The sequence below is a fragment of the Phragmites australis genome, chromosome 21, assembly GCF_958298935.1.
Source record: "Phragmites australis chromosome 21, lpPhrAust1.1, whole genome shotgun sequence".
NCBI lineage: Eukaryota > Viridiplantae > Streptophyta > Magnoliopsida > Poales > Poaceae > Phragmites > Phragmites australis.
The window spans coordinates 5,050,358-5,068,642 of NC_084941.1; the positions used below are offsets into that span (position 1 = coordinate 5,050,358).

General features: G+C 42.8%; 2 protein-coding genes and 1 pseudogene across 3 annotated transcripts; 1 reads left to right on the top strand and 2 right to left on the bottom strand.

Moving 5' to 3' along the window:
- Nucleotides 1-3,508: 3,508 nt before the first annotated feature.
- On the bottom strand, nt 3,509-4,299 carry LOC133904057 (aquaporin TIP3-1-like; annotated as a pseudogene).
- A 1,616-nt stretch (nt 4,300-5,915) lies between these two features.
- LOC133903707 (aquaporin TIP3-1-like) lies at nt 5,916-7,174 on the bottom strand. Its single transcript, XM_062345149.1, has 2 exons — nt 6,708-7,174; nt 5,916-6,592 (listed from the first exon to the last, which is right to left on the bottom strand). Exons 1-2 carry the CDS (start codon nt 6,853-6,855, stop codon nt 5,955-5,957), a joined length of 786 nt encoding a protein of 261 aa, XP_062201133.1. The 5' UTR covers nt 6,856-7,174; the 3' UTR covers nt 5,916-5,954.
- An 8,087-nt stretch (nt 7,175-15,261) lies between these two features.
- Nucleotides 15,262-17,246, top strand: LOC133904139 (uncharacterized). 2 transcript variants are annotated; one of them, XM_062345641.1, is made up of 4 exons: nt 15,262-15,438; nt 15,553-15,606; nt 16,414-16,533; nt 16,879-17,246. In XM_062345641.1, exons 1-4 carry the CDS (start codon nt 15,403-15,405, stop codon nt 17,008-17,010), a joined length of 342 nt encoding a protein of 113 aa, XP_062201625.1. In that variant the 5' UTR covers nt 15,262-15,402; the 3' UTR covers nt 17,011-17,246. The 2 variants fall into 2 exon arrangements, with proteins under 2 accessions (XP_062201625.1, XP_062201624.1); XM_062345640.1 differs by having other exon boundaries at nt 15,264-15,438; nt 16,876-17,246.
- The last annotated feature ends 1,039 nt before the right edge of the window (nt 17,247-18,285 follow it).

An 18,285-nucleotide genomic window follows, 5' to 3' on the forward strand; every position in this document is an offset into this window, starting at 1 on the left:
TGCTCCGACTAGCGGTTTGACCGCATGGCAAAGCCGGTCTGACCACCATAGAACAGAGAGTTTTGATACTCTGTTTCAGCTCGCGGTCTGACCAAGACAAGTGGTGGTCTGATCGTCCTGCTGATGTCAGAGTCATCATTACACCTTTTATAGTCGTTGTGCTGCTGGTGGTCTGATCGCCAGGTGATCTGCAGCTTGACTGCCAGATGCGCAGAGTTATCAAATCATAGACAATGACCACATTTCGAATTGTGGGCTATAAATAGACCCCTTGCTGGTTTAAAGGGGTTAGCAAGCATCACATTTTTTATCTCTTGAGCACTTGTCATCTCTTGGCTTAGTGGTTGCACATTTGGAAGTGTGAGAGCATCTGGTATATTGCATTGTAGAGGTTGAACTTTAGGGCATCAGTGATCCTTCAAGCAAGTATCATCGACTTGTTACTCTTGAAGGTTGCCACCTTCTAGATGGCTTGGAGGTGATTGCATCATTGAGCCTTTCAAAGAAGATTGTGAAGGAGTCATGGCGGTGTGCTTGTGAAAGGCTTTGAGCACGCCTTGCCGAAGCGGTAAAGTGCTACTCTAGTGAAACTGATGTATCAGTAGTTCATTGTTCTATTCCGGTTTAAGATCAAGTTACTTGGTGTGAGTCCTCTCTCGGTGTAAGAATTACATACTTGATAGAGAAGCAGTTAGAAGCTTGAACTCATCTTAACGTGAATTAAGGGTGAATGACAAATCACTGATACTACGGGATAAATTCAGGTGTCATCTCTTGTGCTTCTTATATTCATACAATTTATCTTCATAAAATATAAATTGTTGTATATCATCCTAAGATTACAAACCTTAATATAGTACTAAGTTGCTAAATATTGTTTTATTGATCTCTAGTCAATTTCCATAAGTTTTATTAATAGCTAAGCAATTAGTTTTAAAAATTGTCTATCCACCTCTCTAATCAGTATCTTAGATCCTACATCATAGGATATATACTGTATAAATGTTTTTATCCTATTTATGTGGATGCCATTTGTCGTGAGAATAAAACTGATTGGACCAGCATGCATTTGTGCGGTTATTTAACCTACTTGCTCCTGGCATATCGTAAATGTTTTTCCACTGCTAGTCTGCTACATCCGTATTATTGTAGTGCAGATGATTTACAATTTGAAGGATACATATTTCGTAAATGTTTTTCCAAGGTCGGTGCTTGGAGTGGAATGATCCCCAAACTTCTTATAGCTTCTTATTCATTCTTACACATTTTGAAGAAACTCGAACATGACCTTTAAACTTACATTATTTTCCATTTGAGAATTCCGTTCCAATGTTGAATTTCCTAATTATACTCTCTGTCACCCGGCTACACCAGTTCATGATGGGAATGGAAAAACTGAGGCTCTGTCAAGGCCCAAAATATTAACATTTTACTAATTTATATAAGATAATGATAAGGAATAGTTTAATATTTTTCACATGGAAATAATATTTTTATATTGTACTTCCTCCTTTTCATACTAGAAAATACATTACCATGAAATTATGATAACAACTTATTTGGTTTGAAGAAAAGTTTGAAGTACTTCTAGAATTTCAACGCTACAGAATTTGAATATACAAGTCCAAAATTTTATATTTAGAACTTGTTACTTCAAGATTTCAAGGCAAAAATCAATTCAAAAACAATAGTATGACTATTAAAATTCTAAGAACAAAAAATGTTAAAATTCGGTTTCAAGATATTTAATTCCATTTTGCAATTTAATTCTAGACAATGTGAGTGATGATAAGTAGTATAAAACTAACTATACAATTGTCTTATATATGTACGATCCCCTATGATTTTCTGGATTCTCAGAGCATAGATTGTATCTGGGAAAGAAATCTCTACACATATAACATAATGCTGCAAGGGTTATTTCAGACCGGAAGGACTTCTGCTGCAAAGGAACTCTATCTGGACATGGTTAATAGTGGAATTTACTTGGATATTACTACCTACAACATAATTCTCCATGGTCTCTGTAAAAGTAACTGTATTGCTGATGCACTTAGAATGTTTCAGAGCCTGTGTTCTATGGATCTTCAACTTCGTATTAGTACTTTCAATATTATGATTGATGCATTCAATGTTGGCAGAAAGGACGCTGCCATGAATTTGTTTGATGCTATCTCAGACAACGGCGATGTGGTAACCTACAGCATAATAATGGAAAATCTCAAAGAAGAAGGGTTGCTGGGAGAGTCAGACAAGATGTTTTCAGACATGGAGAATAGTGGCTGTGCTCCAGACTCGCGTATGCTTAATGTTGTAGTTAGGAGATTATTGCTTAGGGGTGACCTAAGCAGAGCTGGGCCTTACTCTCCCGAATTGTTGAGAAGAACTTCTCACTTGAAGTTTCCACTGTATCAATGCTAATATCGCTTTCCTCGAAGGCAGAATGTCAGGAACTTGTGAGGTCGCTCCCTGAAAAGTACCATTTTCTTATGAAAGGTAGAAATTGATGAATCATTTTCCAACAATGGTTTCACGCCTGACAATGATAATACATCTGTCAGTATACGAGCATGTTCTCTATGAGCAAAGTGTAAATATCCTTGCGACAATGCACCTGTTTCTTCCCTTTATTGTCTGCTTGTGCAAAACTTGTTGCCGTGAAATTGTGCTGGAATTGCAGTCAAGTTATTTATTATCTTCCAGCCTTTTTTTAATGTCGTCTAATAGTAAAAAAATAATTATATTCCTATGGTTGAACAGATTAACTGACCCAATTCAAGGAGTATTTCGCCAAATGATGTGCATTCGAAGATGATGCTTTCATTTGTGGAATCTTGGATACGAAATTTATGTTGATCTCTGGAACTTGCAATATGGCGCTACTTAGAATAATTTTGCGGCATGCACCAGATGTTTATTTCATTTGGTGACAACTTAGGTGTTCATGTGGGGATATCAAGTTCATAAGGACCTCCTGTAGGACGGTCCAGTCCAACGGCGTGAGCACCTGTCCAGATGGTGTCGATGCGATGGTGAGGGAAGACACTTGTACAGTTAGCTATGCCTCCTCTGTTCTAGGTCCAAAACCCATCACAGAACGGAACACCCCTTCCAGAGTGTAGTTCTGAGCGCAACATATCAATGTCCCGTGACACATCCTAGGAATGCGTCTATGTGTCAAAAGAACCAGCAGGCATGATTTGACACTTTTTTTAGATCGAAACTTATTACATCACTGGTAGTTTGCTATTTATACAGATCAAGAAGTAGAACACGAAATGTACATCACCTGAACTTCCGCTTCAACACCGAGGCGATCAACAAGAACATCCCCTTATTAACCACTTCACACGACACCAAATGTAAGACAAGCACATATTATTCCGACACATATATAATGTAAGCATGTATTGTTCCGACACATATAAAGCCGTAACAGCAGGAGCCGAATTTAAGCTGACGTCGCCGTGCCGGCACCGGCGCCAGAACCGGCAAGCAAGGCCGCAGGCTAGTAGTCCTCGGGCGCGAGCGGCTGGTGCGCGTGCGGCACGGCGTCGGCGGACGGGATGATGAGGTACTCGTACACCAGACCGGCGAGCCCGGCGCCGAGGAAGGGGCCGAGCCAGTACACCCATGGGTGCCTCCACCTCCACCCGACGAGCGCGGGCCCGAAAACCCGCGCTGGGTTCATCCCGACGCCGTCGAACGGCCCGCCCGTCAGCACGTTGCCTCCCATCAGGAACCCAACAGCGAGCGGGCCCAATGGTGCCTACTTGGCCCCGCTTCGGGTCGATCACCGTGGCGTAGTAGGCGTACATGAGCCCGAACGTTATCACGGCCTCCAGCAGCATCGCGTGCCGGTTGCCGACCCACGACGCCACTGAGAATCCTGGCGCACGCATGCCCCCCGTGGCAAAGCTGAGGAGGAGCGTTGTGGCAACGGCGCCCAGGAAGCTGCGCGACCCAGTAGAAGAAGACTGCGCGGATGAGGGAGATGCGCCAGCCCAGAAGCGCACCAAAGGAGATGGCCGGGTTAACATGACCACAGGAGATGTTCATGGCCACCGCCACCCAGGGAGCGAATCTAGGATAAATTGTTACCGGGGTCGGTAAAACATCATGACACTAAGTCACTGACCTATAGCTTCTAATAATTTAATATCATGCATAACATAGAGATAAAATTAATAATAATAATATATTATGAAAAATTAAACATGCATAACAAAGGGATGAAATTAGCAACAGCATAACTGACATTTGCCGTGGTTTGTGCCGATCAATGTACTCTTGTTCCATATCTAACTTTGAGATGCCAGGTTCTTCAAAAAAGATAATACAGTCCCTAATTGAGAAACTCAACCATCATCTCTAATTTGCTGAAATTTCTGCTTTGTTACCTTCACCTGATCTAACATGGCATCTAAGATGTATTTATCTTCTATTTGTGATGATAGTGACAAATAATTCACATGTTCTAATATAAGCAACATTAAGTGCAAGTGAAATACGAAGGCAAAATCCTTGAGATAGTCCATGAGACCACAGGCTTGATGTCTCTTCGCATCGTTTGGATCTTCTTTTTCAACATATTGGAGCACTTCAATAACTTCGAGGAATAGACTATTTAGCCTCGTAAGGGTTTTATAATGAGAGGACCAACGAGTGTCATCAACTCTTTGAAGTGATTGTTCTTGATTTAATCCTGTTCCACTACTAAGTTGTCCACTGCCTGTGACTTTACTAACTCTCTCTTGTTGACTTTCTCGAATCATATCCTTCCTTTTGCAAGAAGTTCCAGCAACATTAAGCAATAGGATACTATGTCAAAGAAATCACTTACATTATCATTCTTTTTAGCTACTAGAACAATAACTAACTGCAGCTGATGAGCAAAAAAGTGGATGTAATATGCTAAGTTATTCTCTCTCATAGTTAAAACTCTGAAACCATTGAACTCAGCTCCCATATTGTTAGCTTCATCGTAACCTTGGCCTCTAACTTGTTTCATGCTCAATTCATACTTAGCAAACATACCATCAATGTTAGATTTGAGACATGAAGCTGTGGTCTCATTCACATGAACTACACCAATAAATCTCTCTCTTATTAACCCAAACTTGTCCACATATCTCAAAACCACCATCATTTATTTCTTACCAGAAACATTAGCTGGCTCATCTACCAATAAACAAAACAAGTCACCACCAATTTCTTCAATAATAGATTTCACTATGAACTAAAAATGTATATAAATACCATTAATTCACCTCTATAAACAGTCTATGAGAGATAACATTATTTGTAAACCAAAATAATAAAGCATTTTTTCTTACCTAAGCAAAACAGTTCGCAATATCTTTCTGAATTTCTAGAGCCACCATTTGAGCATTCCTTAGAATAACCTTATTTGTTTTGTCCGTTTTTCTTTGCAAAAAGCTATACCAACTCTCAAAAAATTTCCTTATTTTTGGACTCTTCTGATTCATCATGGCCAAAAAAGCTAAACCTTGATGCAAGTATCTAACAACATCAACATATCAATGTCCCATGAATAGTTGCCTTTGCCTTTGCCTCTTCTGTTCTGGGTCCGAAACCCATCACAGAACGGAACACCCCTTCCAGAGAGGGAGTTTTGAGCTCAACATATCAATGTCCCATGACACAACCTAGGAATGCGTCTATGTGCCAAAAGAACCAGCTGACAAGATTCGACACATTTTTAGATCGAAACTTATTACATCACTGGCAGTTCATTATTTGTACAGATCAAGAAGTAGAACACGAAATGTACATCACCTGAGCTTCCACTCCAACACTGGGGCGATCAACAAGAACGCATCCCCTTATTAACCACTTGACACAACACCATATATAATGCAAGCACATTTTGTTCCGACACATATAAAGCCCGCGCCGGCGCCGGCGCCAGAACTGGCAAGCAAGGCCGCAGGCTAGTAGTCCTCGGGTGCGAGCGGCTGGTGCGCGTGCGGCGCGGCGTCGGCGGACGGGATGACGAGGTACTCGTACACCAGCCCGGCGAGCCCGGCGCCGAGGAAGGGGCCGAGCCAGTACACCCATTGGTGCCTCCACCTCCACCCGACGAGCGCGGGCCCGAAAACCCGCGCCGGGTTCATCCCGGCGCCGTCGAACGGCCCGCCCGCCAGCACGTTGGCTCCCATCAGGAACCCGACGGCGAGAGGCCCGATGGTACCCACTTGGCCCCGCTTCGGGTCGATCACCGTGGCGTAGTAGGCGTACATGAGCCCGAACGTCATCACGGCCTCCAGCAGCACAGCGTGCCAGTCGCCGACCCCCGACGCCAGTGAGAACCCCGGCGGACGCATGCCCCCCGTGGCGAGCCTGAGGAGGAGCGTTGCGGCGACGGCGCCCAGGAGCTGCGCGACCCAGTAGAAGACCGCGCGGATGAGGGAGATGCGCCCGCCGAGCAGCGCGCCGAAGGTGATGGCCGGGTTTACGTGCCCGCCGGAGATGTTCACGGCCACCGCCACCGCCACGGCCAGAGCCAGCGCGTTCGCCAACGCCACCGCCACCAGCCCGCCCATCGTGCTCATGTCGTGGTACGTCTTCCCTGCAAACGCAAACGCAAACGCACCATTCATCTCGATCCAAGACCCGTACGTACACCAAGGCACGTGCCCACGGATGCGTGCATGCTTGTTTTGTAGCATAGACCAGGAACGTACCGAGGGAGAGGACGGAGCCCTCGGCGGCGAAGACGAAGATGGCGGTGGCGAGGAACTCGGAGATGGCGGCGCGGATGGTGTCTGGGTGCGTCACGTCCTCGCTGCGCCCCAGCGTGAACCGCCGCCCCGGCCGCATGCCCGTGCTCATCTCGATCGGCGTGTACCAAACAACGCCAAACTCACCAGCTACACTTCGCCGTGCGCGTGCTGCCTCTGCTTCTTGTCACCGGCGAGACCAAGTGTGCCGCCTTGCCGCGCGAGCGTTAAGATGAGGCCAGGGCATCGTAGGTTGGCGACGAGGGCCGTCGCGCGTGGCTTATAACGTGGCCGCGCCACGCTCGCGGCCGCGCCACGTGTGGGCGCCGCGGGCCAGAGGGGCGGCACGTCTCAGCGGGTGCCCGCCCATGCGAAAGCTCTCACGCGTTCACCCCTATCCGCGGGGGGCCGCGCGCCAGGTCACGGACACATCACGGCGGGCAGTCTAGCTCTAGCTGCTCATGCATGGATGGAAATGCATCCATGCGTTGCGTTGCCTTGCCTTGCCGATTGCTTCTCTGCTCGGCTCTGATCGTGCAACAAGTCATACGGATCACTTTAATTTCTGGCTAATGATCGACAGATCAGTTTCTTGCTTGTTTCGTCGTATGCTTTGTTAACTTTTCGGTTACTTAATTTTCAGTGCAAAGGCTAAAGATAGATTTTTATAAATTTTCAGTGCAAAGATTAAAGATAAATTTTTATACGGTTATATTAGTTTGATGTAACGACCGAGAGTCAATAAAATTTTTTATCGAAAAAGATCAGGCATTGCTCTGAAAGACCGCAGGAAGGTCACAGGCACACATGTACTGCCTTCTTGATCTGCTCGGTGCATGCTGTGTCGTCAATGGCTATCGTTCTGGTCGTTTTGCGCTTTGCTATAGCTGTACAGCTTGAAGTGTACCACTTGAACTGGTGCAGTGCACGTACTCAGCAGGTCTACCTTGATACGACAGAACTGGCTCCTTGTTTCGTGACGTTATCTCAATCTGTGGTTGGGTCATGACTCATGAGACGTATGATCCATATATGGCGTGCATTTTTTGGCCCTACTTTGTTGATGTAGCATTTTATTTTCAGCGGTTTTAAAGTCGTATTTGGATGTACGTAGAAAGGGGTTCAGATGCACATCACGGAACCTCTAGTCGGTATGTATTTGTCTGCTGTAAACTTGTCGTCTATTTGACCTTTCAAGATCGGTGGATAAATACACTGCTAATAAAATCGTAGTTCCCTTAGGTATTTATCCAATGGTTTTTTTCAGAAATGTAAACTTTACCGGTGGTATTTATCCATATCATGTCTGTGATTACATAAAATCCACCGTGATATCATGTTTTTTTAGCACAATTGTTTTTAAAAAAAATACGAAGAACTTTCAAACAAATTTAGAATTTGTATATATCTTAAGAGCAATTATTAGTACCCAGAATAACACTTAAAATCTGGAAAATATTTATTTAAAATAAAAATACTGTAAAATCGTTAAAAACTATACTTTACTGCAGGCATTAAGTTCTACCCCTTTGGGATAATTTATTTCTAAGAAGCTGACCGTCCTGAGAAGCTGGTACATGAAGAATTGGCTGACCCGAGAAGTTGGCTATTTAGCAATCCTGATTTTCTTTCAGTGACTATTGACGATGAGTAGTATAGAACTACCATATCCGGATATCTCAGAGTTTTTCGTTATTACCGGAACATATCTCTATCCTCAGAAAAAGAATCCCTAGATGCATGGAACTGCTCACAGATGTAGGGATGAAAACAAGCTGAATTTTTCCCACCCGTCCGATTGTCCGATCCGTTTTATATGCTAATTGAATCCCAAATATCGAATATCCAAAAGAAATCTCGAATATCGGATTCGAATATAGAGAGTCAGGTATCCGTCAGATATTAGATATCCGAGAATAAAATCGGATATATTCTAAGACTATCCGATAACTATTCGAGCATATCTTCCGGAGCTTATAACTTTTTAATACTGAGTCGTATGAAGATGATTTTTATATGAAAATTATAGCTCTCAACGAGATATACAAGTTTGCTTTTTAACTTTTTTTCATTTGAAGTAATTAATATGTTCAGATAATTAATAGAACCTTCAGCCAGCATATTAGGCACGCGTAACTTCTCCGATTTTCATGGGAGTATATTGTTGATTTGCTTATTGGACCTCTAATGTATGAGTTTTGGATATGTGGAATAGTCGAACATCATAACATATGTGATATTTGTGGTTATTGCTTTTACTCAATATCCGAATAAATATTCATAACCAACATTATTTGCATATGACTTATCACATATTCGATCCGTATTCGTGACTATGACTATTCGCATCCATATCTATATCCGGCATCATCTGTGCCCGGATCCGATTTTGAAAAAAAAAGAGATATGATATAGGATCAGCGATATCCGTCCGTATTCGATCTGATTTCACCCCTACACAGATGTCCAGGATATCTCGTAAATAGGGAAGTTTATGTCCAAGACTAGGAATAAAGAACTCTAGAGGTCGTACGATGACCCTGTATATATACGAAGCTAAAGGACCCTGCAGAGAACAAGTCATTAGAGGTCAACACAACTCCATTGATACCATTCAAGCCAACAGGAGCTCTTCACAATTTAGATTTGTATTAGCTACTTGCCTTGACTACATACAAGCGAGCCCACCGACTAGGTTTGATCTGTCTAGGCTAGCCACGCACCCTCTTGTAAACAGTCTCAGAGTATAATACTAGACCAACATAATGTAGGACTATTATCTTGATGGAGGCTTGAACCTGAATAAGATCGTGTGTGCACTTTGTGATTCATCTACTCGAAGCATCCCTATCCTTCGTACAAATTCATAAGATCATATGTTCACCAATCATCGCTAACTATTATGCCTCTGGATCGTATGAACTTGTTTGGTTTCTGAATAAGTGTATATGCCATTATTTTTTACTATTTTTTTATTTAAAGATGGAAATATTCTAGTATCAGTAATTGCATATAAAGGTAAAGTATGACAAAAAAAACTTGATTACATTCTCTCTCTCCAAATATCAAAGACAGCTAAACTATTAGTATTACTAAGTCTAACAAAATAGTAGTCAAGTGTATTACCAATGATCATGGTACCAAAACAGCAAAAAATAGAATCACGCAATGTGCCATGTCACTTTCATCTCTTGCACTACCATCATCCACGGTATCTTGGGTAGCTTGAGAGCCTACATCCTCACCAATATAGTTTTCAAAATCTGCATTATATATGACACTATCCCTAATAAAATTAGGGAGAGCCACTACACCAATTATGATTTACAAATGCCTTCTCTATTGGATAGTTAGACAAGTTTAAGAGAATATACCACTTCATCTTTAGAATTCCGAAGCAACACTCGATCACATTCCAGAGAGATGAATGTGCAAGGTCGAACACTTCCTTCAATCCCACTAGGTAGTGACCATATTGGAATTCAGATACATAAGACCTTTGACCCATGTATGGTGCTAGAAAACTCTTTCGATTAGGATATTCTGAATTGACGAGATAATATTTTCTTACATAGCATAAATGTTAGTATAGTGCTCAATGCCTAATTAATCATAATAAATTGTCCACGTATAAGTAAGATACCTTCTAGGAAGTGGAAATTAATTTTTGTAGGTTACCAAAATATCCAACAATATGCGAGTGTCTGAACAGATACAAGCCAACTAGCCACAACAAATGTGAACCTCGTATCAAAATCATAAATTGTCCAACACCATTTGTGAAGCATATCCATGACATTTTGTGTTGCTCTCATGTAGGAGCAGAGCAAGATGTGCCCTTGTTGGGCTTCCTGGAGTAAATGGTTTATCAACCGAGCAACACAAGTGATGCCGATGATGGGACAATGACGCCTCGAGTTTGTGCAAGTGAGGTTGGTGGCAGAGCAGCGAGCTTGTGTGTCACTGCAGAGGACAACGGTGAGTGGTGGGCTTGCGATGGCACAAGCGAAGGCGGTGGTGGGTTGAGCGTCGGGCTCATGCTCACCGAAGCGAAAGCCGACTCGCGTGTGACCATGCAAAGTCATGTTTGTCGGGTGCACTACTTAGTTGCTCGATGCTTTGTTGGGGTTTAATCCAACCGCAATATGCTCTTGTTCCATGACACCTGAAATTTTGCATGCAGATTTTATCTATAAGTAGACATGTGCTCCTGTAGTGATGGAAATTAAGAATGTACTCTTTTTTAAGCATACTGTAGGAGCACAATTTTCTATGGAGTCTAATTTTTTTTAGTAACTCATGGTGACAAAATTGGATTGTGATTGAACCTTTGTTAAAATATGAAAGTATACATAATCTGAATACCTGGTGCTTCGTGTGTATAAGTAAACTGAAATTTACACTTTACCGTGTAGGATCTTTGTGCTGTAATGGAAAATTTAGGTTCGCTTTCAGTCTGATTTCATTACAATGCCGAGTTCAAGAATATTGGTACAGATGTTCAGTACTTAGGCGGAATTAGTGCAATGTCCTATGTGGAACGAGACAAAGTTTCTTTGCCTAAGATCAAATAGCACCTTGGTGATCATGTGATAGTTACAGATGAAATGCAGCTACATTGGTTGTTTCCTAGGAAAATTTTGTCTTCAGGCCTTTGATTAATAACAGACAACAAGGTATATTGTGTCATGAGCGATTGCATAACAGAAGGAGTGGCTAACATCTATGTGGAAGTGCCCTTGCCTTATGTGAGTGACATGGCTCCTACTGCTAATGGGGTACACACACCTAAACAGAAGCGTAAGAAGACTTCTCAACCTAAATGCTCTAAACCCTACCAGACTGAGGACAGTGATAGTGATTATCATCCCAATAGTGACAATTCATCTGTAGACAATGAGGAAGCCGAAGAGCTCAGATTGTTTGCCAAGATTTACAAGCAAAAGTTGAAGGGCGAGATGGTAGATATGGGCAATTCTAAGATGGTGGCTACTTTGATTGAAACTGCACAAGGGAACATAGTTGAAGATTTGGAAGATGGGTATGATACTCTGTACTTTGACTCTAGTGAGGAGTACTCTTATGATGAAGCAAGCGATGAAAACAATGATTATCAATTGGCTAAGGTATGACTCCAAAGCTACTATTCCACACTTCTCAATTGGCATGATCTTTAGAGGCAAGAAACAAATGAAGAAAGCTCTAATTAAGTATGGATTAACCACCCATAGACACTTGATATTTCCGAAGGATGAAAGTACTAGGATCAGGGCTAAATGTTCATGGGTAGGATGTCTCTGGCTGATTTATGGTGGGAAACGTAGCCAATGTGAATGGTTTCAAGTTATCACACTTGTTGATGAGCACAACTGCCCACCTAGGAGGGATAACAAACTTGTGACTGCAAATGTAATTACTGAAAGGTACGGGGAGTTGATAAAGGCCAATCCTACTTGGAAGCTTCAGAACATCGAACAGATTGTTCTTAGGGAGATGAAAGCTCATGTGACTCTATCCAAGTGCAAGAGAGCTAAATCTATTGTGCTGCAAAAAAAATGCTAGATAAAACTAAAGGTGAGTACAGAAAGGTGTTTGATTACCAAGCTAAATTACTTAGAAGCAACCCTGGTAGCACAATTGCAGTTGCTCTGGACCCTGAAGTCATAATTTCAAAGGTTTTATGTGTGCTTTGATGCTTGCAAAATGGGGTTCCTAGCTGGTTGTAGAAGGGTGGTTGGGCTGGAAAGATGCTTCTTCAAGGGAGCATGTAATGGAGAGCTATTGTGTGCTATAGGTAGAGATGCAAATAACCAAATGTACCATATAGCCTGGGCAGTTGTGGAGAAGGAGACAACACTTTCATGGGAATGGTTCATTGGATTGTTGATTAAGGATCTAGGCATCAGTGCAGATGGTGAAGGTTGGGTTTTCATATCAGATCAGCAAAAGGTACTTACTTGAAAACTCATTTTATTTCTTCGCATTCTGATATTGCATGCACTTGTATTTTTTGAGCCAATTTAATGGCTGCAGGGGCTGCTCGGTGCCATCAACAAATATCTTCTAAGAGTAGAACATAGAATGTGTGCCAGACATATCTATGCCAATTGGAAGAAAAAATACAGAGACCAGGAACTTCAGAAGAGGTTCTGGAGATGTGCAAAGGCCTCTTGCAGAATCCTATTCAACTATTACAAAGCAAAGCTAGCTCAAATAACTCCTGATGGTGCTAAGGATATGATGAACACTGAACCGATCCACTGGAGTAGAGCCTGGTTCAAGTTGGGCTCGAACTGTGACTCAACTGATAACAACATGTGTGAGTCTTTCAACAACTCCATCATTGAGGCCAAGTTCTTTCCAATTATTTCAATGCTTGAGGCAATTAGGTGTAAAATCATGGTAAGTATCAAACAAAACAGGAAAAAAGCTAACAAGTGGCAAGGGAAATATGCCCTAACATCTTCACGAAGCTGAAGATCAACATTAACAGGTCAACTCTTTGTCATGTTCTATGGAATGGAAAAGATGGTTTTGAGGTCAAGGAGGATGATAAGAGGAGATACACTGTGAACTTGCATGAAAAGACATGCTCATGTAGATATTGGAAGCTCTGTGGGCTCCCCTGTTGTCATGCTATTAGTGCCATCTATATGTCCTCACAGAGCTTAGATGACTTCATTGACAAGTGCTACACCATTCAGGATTACAAGAAAATATACGAGTTTTGCTTGCAGCCAATTGAAGGAGAAGAGAAATGGTCTGAAGTTGGGTATCCAAAACCTGCACCACCAGGATATGTTAGAATGCCAGGGAGGCCCAAAAAAGAGAGGAGGAGGGAGGCTGGGGAGCAACCTAAAGCTACAAAAATGACAAAAGTTGGTACAATTATTACGTGTAGGATTTGCAGCAAGCCTGGCCACAATAGCAGAGGTTGTGACTCAAACCCAGAGGGGGGCAAGAAAAAGAATGCCCATATAAGAAGGGAGAAGGACAGATTGAGAAAGCAAGCAGCAAGGGCAGCAGCTAAAGAAAAACCTGCAAGAAAATTCAAGGTAACTCTCTGCATTAATTGTTGCCCAATAATTAGGTATCAATCTAACCTTTTCTTTCCCAATTGCAAGGTGCCACAATCTCAAGAAGGAGGGAGTACTCATGAAATACCAGGCAGATGCACTGATGTTGGAGTGCTACATTCAGAGAGACCAGAGAGTCTTGTGATGAATGTGAGTACTGTGGGCTTGGAACCGAGTTGTGTTGACATAAATCTATCTAATGTTGCGATTCATATGTTTGCAGCCTGGGATGACAATTCAAACAATCGTCACAAGTGGCGCTAAGGCCAACAAGCTACAAGTCAGGAAGAAAGGAATGACTAGTGATGATGCTTTGAGAAGTCGAATAAAGATAACAAATTTTGTTCAACAGACAATGTCCTTGTTAGAATTTTGTCCATGTGACTATGATTTTTTGGATGTTATCTATTTTTTTCTAGTCCTTGAGAATATGTAATGATGTAACTACTAGCTGAAAACTATTATCTTAAAATATTCCTACATTGCTACAGATGTTTTATGTTCTGTAACATTTGAAATTTGCTTTCACATTCCATGTTGCACATCACATCTTTCAAACGAAGCACACCATTTTCCATCCTTAAGTGTCATGAACTAGATTGCATTATCATACATCTCATGAGATCCCTTTCAACAGAATAACATTAGTAAAAAAAAATTGCTACATCCTTCAGCTTCTCTCTGTACAGAACAGGGGATTGCGACAACTAGTGTGCCTCTGTCACCGCTGGAAGCCACCGAACTGACCAGCTGAGCCCGCGCCCTGAGACTTGACCTCCTGCTTCAGGTCCGGAGGCACCGTGTCTCTTGAAGGTAGAGTATTTACCGCCTCTTGGAGCCACGTCTGCCTCCGTTTTGCGGCTATCACCCACTGTGTCACGCCGGTCTTGAACCGCAGGCCACGCACTTCGTCGTGCCAAGGGATTATCAGGTGCAGGGGCTGCTATGCGACTAGTCTAGCTTTGGCTTGCTTTCCTGTCTGCACATGATCTCGCGCTATCACCTAGCCGCCGTCGTAACCATGGTCGCCGCTAGGAAGGAAAAATAAAGGCTCAGGAGATGGAAACCTCGTACCCTTTTTTAATAAAACTGATCATGTGGTCATGCATCTTATATGGTATTCGATGTGGCCAAAATCGCTCATCAATTAGGCCATGCAAGCAAAACCAGTATGTAAAACTGAATTAAAGGATTAATTAGCTATCTATAAAAAGATGTAGGTGTTAAATACCTGGTTTAGAAGACTTGAGGGTTATGCAGACGTCCACCCATAGTTAGAGGGGTTATCTGAACTTTTTTTCCTTTTTTTAAGATGTTGGCTTGTCCATACGGGCCGTGTGCGCCGTCGGATCGGAATCGGGCAGTCGGGATAGAGCCCAGGTCGGAACCGACTCGTGAGCCAGGTCGGCGCACGAGTCCAGCCCTGGCACGGCAAGCCCGAGCCCGACACGGGTCGAGGAGACCTGACCCACACCAACACGCCCGTCGCGGTCGCACGGGACACCGAGACGCCTGGAGAAGAGGAGAGGCAAGGCAGCGCCGGCGCCGGCGCCGGAGGAGAGGAGAGGAAAGGGGAAGAGGCTATGGCGACCATCGGCTCCTCCAACATCGGCTTCCAGGTCCGTGCGTCGCCTCATCTCCCACATGGCTGGTCCATCCCTAGTTCCCCACTACGGTTGCTCTAGGGTTTGATTTGACCGTCGCATTGATACGTGTTGCTTGGATTGCTGCAGCTGCTGAAGAAGTCCGGGTGGAAGGAGGGCACCGGCCTCGGAGCGCAGGAGCAGGTCCGTGTCTTGATGCTCGCTTCCTCCCGTCTCAAGAGTTCATCTTTCCATTTTTCCCCCGATTTAAATTTGATCTACTGTTGTGGTATCTGTTGATTGTGTGTTTTGTAGTGTTTTTGCCTTGCTGGTACTACGTAGGCGGAATTATGAGATTATTGGCGAAATAAATGGTCCCAAATTGTGTAGGCTCTTATAGATCGGCTCGGAGGGTAAAAGGGCATGGAGAAATAAGTTTGGTTCCTGGGTCATGATCACTCTAGGAGGACTTCAGATAATTACATGGATTCTGTATCCAATTTCCTTACCTTAGTTAGCTGTTAAGTCCTAAAGTTCAGAAGGATCTGAAGTTAGCTAAGTACTTTGTATAGTTTCGACCGGAACAGTAATCGTTTGCATTGATGGGTCTGAATTATGAGTTTCTATTTGGTGATCCTATGTAAGTTACATGGTACTTGGTTAAGCCAGCGTACAGCTTAGATTTTCCCAGCTGCTCTTTTTACTGTTTCTGTTTGTGTGCTAACAAAAACAACAAAACCTTTGTCCCAAGCAAGCTGGGGTAGGCTAGAGATGAAACTCATAGAATTCAACTAAAAAGATGATGACAAAACAACAACAACAACAATAATAATAAAGGTAATAAAGGTACTAGTAATAGTAAAAAAATAAAAATAATAACGGTACAAGGAGACTGATGTATGAGTTATGGTTCTGGCACGTGGATTGCTAACTTCCACATGCTTCTATCCGTGGATAGTTCTTGGGGATTTCTGTTTGCATGCTCACTTGTCTCAATTGTATGTGGAATAGGGAAGGTTGGAACCTGTGGAGACTCGTGTTAAGAACAACAAGCGTGGCTTAGGTTCCAAAGAACCAAAGCTGAAGCCAAAGGTCGAGGATCATGTTGAAAAAGATCCCAAAAAGCCCAAGGTGAGCTAAGGATATGATTCTTTTAATGCATTCAATTTTTGTGTTGTAGCGTCATTGTTTGTAATTTCTTCTAAATCTTGAGTTGGAGAGTTTCAGTCTAGAATATGGTCGATTTTACAAATTTTTGTAACTTGTTGAATGCAGGTTATATCTGTGGTGTAGAAATGTTACTTGCTTACAGGTTCATAAACATGTACCTTGCTTAGTTTCTGTGGAATATTAGTCTGATAGTATTGTTGTGTTCTTCCACACACATTTATGCATATTCAACTGCTACTTTTAGTCATCACATTGCTTGAACATATTCTAACTAAGCCGTTTCAAACATGTCACCATTGTCAGCAGGATATGCCCTCAAAGAAGAGGGCAAAACTAGCTGCAAAGAGGATAAGGAAGATGCAAGAAGAGGAGAAGCGTTTACAGGAGAGGGAATTCGAGATGGCTTTCTTCAGGGAATTCTGGCCCGAGAATGTGTAAAGCAGCTACTTAACAATCTGTACAGTAGCTGCTGATCTCGGCTGATAACGCCATTGTACAGCTTGTCAATTACTTTGCAAGTTTTGCGACTACCATTGTACCTCTTTTTGCCCTTGCATTCCTGCCGGTCATCAAAATGCTACCATTGGTTTGGTGCATGTTTTATGCAGAGATGTGTTGTTGTGTTACATTTGGTTGATTGGTGAAAGATCACCTAGAATTGTTTGTTATATCCAGTTTCCTTGTCCCGGGTGTTCTTATACGCCCTATCTTTAGAACAGTTTGCTTTGGCCCCAAGCTTTTACAGTTTGGTTAGCTTTTACAGTTCGGTTATTTGTACTGTGAAATCTAATCCTAAGCTGCGTGCCAATTGGAACCTTAGTCATACTTGTTAAGGAACATGTAGATTGATCTCTGCTGTAAGAGCTATCTGGCTTGAAGTCTTAAACGATCCGGTGCCACATTTGGTGCATTCCAAGCCATGAAAGTTTCTGAAAAAACTTATCATTCCTCAATTCGGTCACCTGTCAGTTGCCGCACAAGTCTATCATTAAGATAAAGTAATAAGAGTACATATTAGCAACTGGTTAGTCAGCTGATTACAACCAGGGCCTTAATAGTTGTCGTGCCAAAACAAGGTGAGCCAATCTGGAAACGAAACAACTAGAGATGGCAACTGCAACTACCCAAAAAGAGAGATTTAGCTGAAAAAATCACCCCTTGCACAGATAGTTAGCACCACACTGCTATGAGCTAACTGAAAGACCATCAACTCCTACTACATCATAGCTAGAACAAATACGAGTTCGCGCTCCAAGCAACTCCAGATCCGATGAGGTTGATGAAACTTGCACCTTCTCCCACCGCAGCGCTGTCTCTTCTCCAAGTTGCAGATGCAGTGCTCCACCTAGGCCTGCAAGGTGTGCCTAGGCTAGAGCCTATGAGGAGCGAGGTATTTGTCGAGGCCGGATCCTGCTAAGGCAACTAAGCTCTCAGATTGAGATTGATGTTGTGTTTGGTTTGGTTTACTCTGGATTTTAGTGGCCGAGTCAGTAACCAATCTAAGGGAAAGCATATCTTCTTCCTCCCCTAGTTTTCATTTCTTCTTCCTCCTCTTCCTTCCCTACATCATCTCCCTCCTCTTCTCCTTCTTCTCTTGCAAAAAATAGAGAATGGGCCAAAAGGGGCTCATGTCGCAGCAGGCAGTAAGGGGGCTCGAGCGCTCTGCTGCGCCGTTGAATACACTCTAGCTGGCTTTTGCTTTTTAGAAGCCAG

Excerpts from the sequence above, each read along its gene's own strand:
- LOC133903707 (XM_062345149.1), bottom strand. The coding sequence starts at position 6,855 with ATGAGCACGGGCATGCGGCCGGGGCGGCGGTTCACGCTGGGGCGCAGC. Across the intron at positions 6,593-6,707 it reads GGGCTCCGTCCTCTCCCTCG|GGAAGACGTACCACGACATG; the intron begins GTACGTTCCTGG and ends TTGCGTTTGCAG.
- LOC133904139 (XM_062345640.1), top strand. The coding sequence starts at position 15,403 with ATGGCGACCATCGGCTCCTCCAACATCGGCTTCCAG. Across the intron at positions 15,439-15,552 it reads CCTCCAACATCGGCTTCCAG|CTGCTGAAGAAGTCCGGGTG; the intron begins GTCCGTGCGTCG and ends GGATTGCTGCAG. Across the intron at positions 15,607-16,413 it reads GCCTCGGAGCGCAGGAGCAG|GGAAGGTTGGAACCTGTGGA; the intron begins GTCCGTGTCTTG and ends TATGTGGAATAG.